Genomic DNA, 4,321 nt, shown 5'->3' with positions numbered 1-4,321 from the left:
GTTTGGCTTCTCTTTCATACACTTCCCCTTAATCAGGAGTGCCCTCCGCAGCTGCGAGTGTAACTTGATTTGGAGTGACACTCGGTAGTGAAGTGGTAGTGGGTAGGGAGTGGTTTGGGATTGGGCCGCACAGCGTGAAAAGGGCCGATTGGAACCACCAATGGGAGCGTTCCACATTATTCCCCCAACTGGAACTGAGCAATCAGCAACAGAGTAGACCCATGGGAGGGACATCGTAACTGGAACTAACTGGGATAAGTGGACCGTCCACTTATCCCAGTTAGTTATCCCAGTTAGGTCCAGTTAGGGGGAATAATGTACAACGCTCCCATTGGTGGTTCCAGTTAGCCTGTGTCACTGCTATTGGTTAATGGGCGTGTCGCTCTTTTTCCCCTCACCCGCTTGAATGCAGCGCCGTTAACATTATCGATGGTAGCGGACGAAGAGCGAGGTGAGATCTGTTGTATCACCGATTTCTGTCACTGTAATATGAAATCAGTGTTATTGTACTGGAGAAAATGTCATGTTTCGCTAGCGAAGTTACATCAGAAGCGTAATACGAAGCTAAGTAGCCACATTAGAAGCTCGGAAATGGCGTTTCTGACGCTACTGTACGTAAATGTTGTGGGTTAAAAATCAGTACTGCTACTATATTTAAGCCCAAAGGTAACGTTCTCGCGTTAACGTTACCATGTTAAAGATTGTATTTGTGATTTTCTTTTGTTAGCTGTGCCTGAATTAGCTTGGTTTTAGCAATCTGTGGGTTAACCGCGGCTCTCTAAGTTCAAGGCAATGGAGCTGCCATAAGTTCATGTTTAGTGACCTTAATGAATGAATGAATGAATGAATGAATGAATGAGAGAGAGATATTTGCTATCATTTAACGCCGGTCCAATAACATTTTGCATGGCTTATCTCCACATACTGGTAGTTATAATAAAGTAGTTGAAAGCATTAATGTCGGACATAGACACAGAAAACAGCAGTAATTTCATAGCAGCATAATTAGCCTATACAGTAAAATGATACATTCATAAATGTACTGAGGTTGAATGTTATAGACATTAATTATCAAAGCTAAATCTTTGTCTATAAATCTGGGTAACTGAGGGAAGGAGGGTGTCACAGTCAGTAATAGTCCTGGTGGGAATAAAGTGAATGTTACAACCTGACATCTCAGGTGAGAGTGTCCTACTGGGCTGAAATCAGTCAGAACAAAGAGATGAAAGGCCAGTCAACAGCTGTTTTCCCTTTGTCAGCTTGTAACTGCCAAATAAGACTGCAGTTCACATTTAAAGGTTTTCTGACTCCCAGCTTCTTACTCCCTCTTGTCTTTTTTCAGAATGAGCTTTACACCAGATTTTGTGTTCCTGCCTGGTACCACCCAGCTGCAGCTTCAGGCCAGTCCTGAAGCTGTTCAGGTGGCCCAGCAGAACAGCAGATCACAGCAGACCACAGCCAGACTGCCAGTGACGGAGCAGAGGGCAGAGGCTGATGCCAAGGCGAGGGTCTCAGCCCTGGGGAGGAACCCGGGTGACTGCAGGCAAGTCCTCAGTCAAATGGAGGTCTTGTTTGGTAAGTACCGGGGCCAGACCTTCCAGTGGCTGCTGACCCACGACGCTGGCTATGCAGCCGCTCTGCTGGCCAGCCACGAGGCAGAGACTGAGTGGGGAGATGGCAGCACCCCACTCGTGTCCAACAAAGACCAGCTGCTGGAGTATGCCCGCCTCTTTCCTGCTATGGCAGCCGCCATAGCAGACAAAAGGAGCATGGGCACTGAGGCAGAGGGTGACCGGAGGGTGGGCTTTGGAAGATACTGCACAATGACGTACCGGGAGTTTTATGAGACCGTGAACGCAGAGACCAGCAGGTGAGGCAGTGTGTAAAGTAGTTTTTACATTACAAAGGTGTGCAGACACAAATGATGTGATGTTAAATCAAGGTTTTGTTTCAAACTCTCAGCAACAGGAACTGGGTTCGGCAGCAGACTCCAACCAAGCCCAACTCAAGGCTGGCGCAGCTGAAGCAGTATGTGGTCAGGAGGGACCAGGAGCCGAGGCGGACCGTCACCACCTCTGCTGATACAGCTACCACCACCTCCTCAGCTGCTGCCACTGTTTCATCATCCCAGTCTTCCTCCACCTTCCGGTCCCCTTCAGCAACAGCAACGCTGTCTCAAACCAGCAGCACTGCACCCTCCACCTCCTCCTTCAGCACTTCATCTGTGTCCACATTGAGGAAGAAGAGGGTTTATGTCCTGTCAAGTATGTATCCAGTCATCTTTTCCATTCATATTTACACTCTATCAGAAGTTGTTTTCTCGTCTCATGTTCATCTCGTAGAAGTGCTGCCTGTTGTGTGTTGATTGAACTGTTGATTACTGATTACTGTGTCTCCAGGTTCCTCAGAGGATGAAGATGACAAGCTGATGGTGGAAGCTGCTGCTGCTGAGCAGGAGATAGCAGCTGCAGGTGAGTCTGTGTGTGCCTCATACAGCTGTGTCTCAGGGCAGAGCCAGTGTTGTGTTTAACTTCATTGTAGTCAGTACAGTGGGAAGTGATGGCTGATGGCATGTGAGCTGTGTAACAGTGTGGCTCGTACAATAAGCTACTGTTCCATTATCTTAGAATGTGACGTGTAAAGACGCGCCCCATGTACAAGGCTGTTGCCGCAGCGGCCCGGGTTCGAATCCAGCCTGTGGACCTTTGCTGCATGTCATCCCCTCTCTCTCTCTCTCCCAATTCACGCTTACCTGTCCTGTCCATTAAAAGGCAAAATGGCCCAAAAAATATTTAAAAAAAAAAAAGAATGTGATGTGTAAAGATAAATATAATGCAATACTTTTCTTTTTCTGTTGTTGACAGCATCTTCTCCTGCACCACCAGCACCAGCACCAACACCTCAGCCCCGCCCCTCGTCATCTAGTCCGAGGAAGAGAAGGACCACGACCCTCTCAGGTATTTTTCCGGTTGTCTTCTTAATAATCTAATAGTGTCAGGAGAAAACAAGACACATCTTGGGCATTACATTTCTTTTACTGTTGTTCACAGCATCTTCCTCTCCTCCACCACCACCACATCCTAAGCCTGCTGCTCCTGTGGCAGGGAGAGCTCCACCTCCTGCTCCTCTCAAGCTGGCTGCTCCTCAGCCAGAGGTTTGTGTCGTTGTTGTTGTTGTTGTTGTTGTTGTGAACATGTGATAGGAGTGTGTTGTTTACAGCTGCAGGTCAGTGAACTGTATGTGTTGTTACAGGTCCTGCTGCCTACAGCGGTGGAGGAGCAGCCTGCCTTCAGCAGAGCAGGAGTGGGTCGCCAGGGCTCTCTTTGTAAAGGACCAGACAGGGAGGCCAGTCCTGTCCCCTAGGCTCCAGCTGTGGTACCACCCGCCTGGACCACGGCTGGTGTACAACCAGCGCCCCTCCTCCCCTGACGCCTTCTTCCAGCGGCCCTTCTTCCTCTGGGCTCCATACCGCATGTGGCAGTACCACCTCAAGTGTCCAACCTGCGGTCACAAACTAACAGGTGGCGGGATTTACAAGACCGTCCACAGAGTCCTGGACCTTGATGGCTGGTACTGCATGGGCACAGAGTACCTGGAGTGCAGGTACTGTTGAATTAAAGGGATTATTTGGTTGTCCTGGTGTCTGAGGGAAGGGAGGATGATAGTTAAATGTTTCATATACTTTCACAGAAGCTCTCACACACACACATGTTCAGTCCTTTAAAAATGCATTTCCTCACACAGGTACTGCGGTAAGAAGTTGGCCGCCTGGTCGGAGTGTGTCAGGAAGCAGCTAGACTTCGACCACCAGCTTCTGTTCCCTGCAGTGCTGACGTACAGGTAAACATACTGAACTACAGGCGTCTGTACAGCCCTGTGTGAGACAGCGATGTTCACAGGAAATGAATTACATGTCAGATGAGCCACATGATGCTCGTGTTGTTTAACTTTGAAACTGTGTTTGTGCTGCAGGCTTTCTTGTGACAAGAAAGTGCTGGCTCAGCTGAAGGGGTGCACACTGGGGAACAGCGTGAGCCGTCTGCACTCCCTTTTGGTGGAGCAGCACACGGCAGAGTGGATGAGGCGCTGCATCCACTACCTCAACACCTGCAGGAGGTTTGAGGTTCCTGGGGTGCAGATGCCCCCTCCCGCTGACGTGCCGAAGATGGAGGCTGTACCCAGCTGCAGCTGGCTGCTCTCAACTTACGCCAGGGATGCGTTTACTCGCATAGAGGAGCTGAGAGCCAAGGTCACCTCCACCTTCGGCACCATTCTTAAGATGGACTCAACCAAGAAGGTGAGAAGATTTGAGCCTGTGAAC

At 49.3% G+C, this 4,321-nt stretch overlaps 1 protein-coding gene across 1 annotated transcript; it reads left to right on the top strand.

Moving 5' to 3' along the window:
- Window positions 1-591: 591 nt before the first annotated feature.
- Window positions 592-3,495, top strand: LOC126407072 (uncharacterized). The gene is made up of 7 exons (XM_050071746.1): window positions 592-611; window positions 1,343-1,870; window positions 1,963-2,264; window positions 2,400-2,471; window positions 2,865-2,957; window positions 3,051-3,154; window positions 3,253-3,495. The coding sequence occupies exons 1-7, from the start codon at window positions 592-594 to the stop codon at window positions 3,361-3,363; spliced, it is 1,230 nt and encodes a 409-aa protein (XP_049927703.1). The 3' UTR covers window positions 3,364-3,495.
- The last annotated feature ends 826 nt before the right edge of the window (window positions 3,496-4,321 follow it).

The sequence above is a fragment of the Epinephelus moara genome, chromosome 2 (genome assembly GCF_006386435.1).
Source record: "Epinephelus moara isolate mb chromosome 2, YSFRI_EMoa_1.0, whole genome shotgun sequence".
NCBI classification, from domain to species: Eukaryota; Metazoa; Chordata; class Actinopteri; order Perciformes; family Serranidae; genus Epinephelus; species Epinephelus moara.
This window is presented reverse-complemented; position numbering and strand designations above follow the sequence as displayed.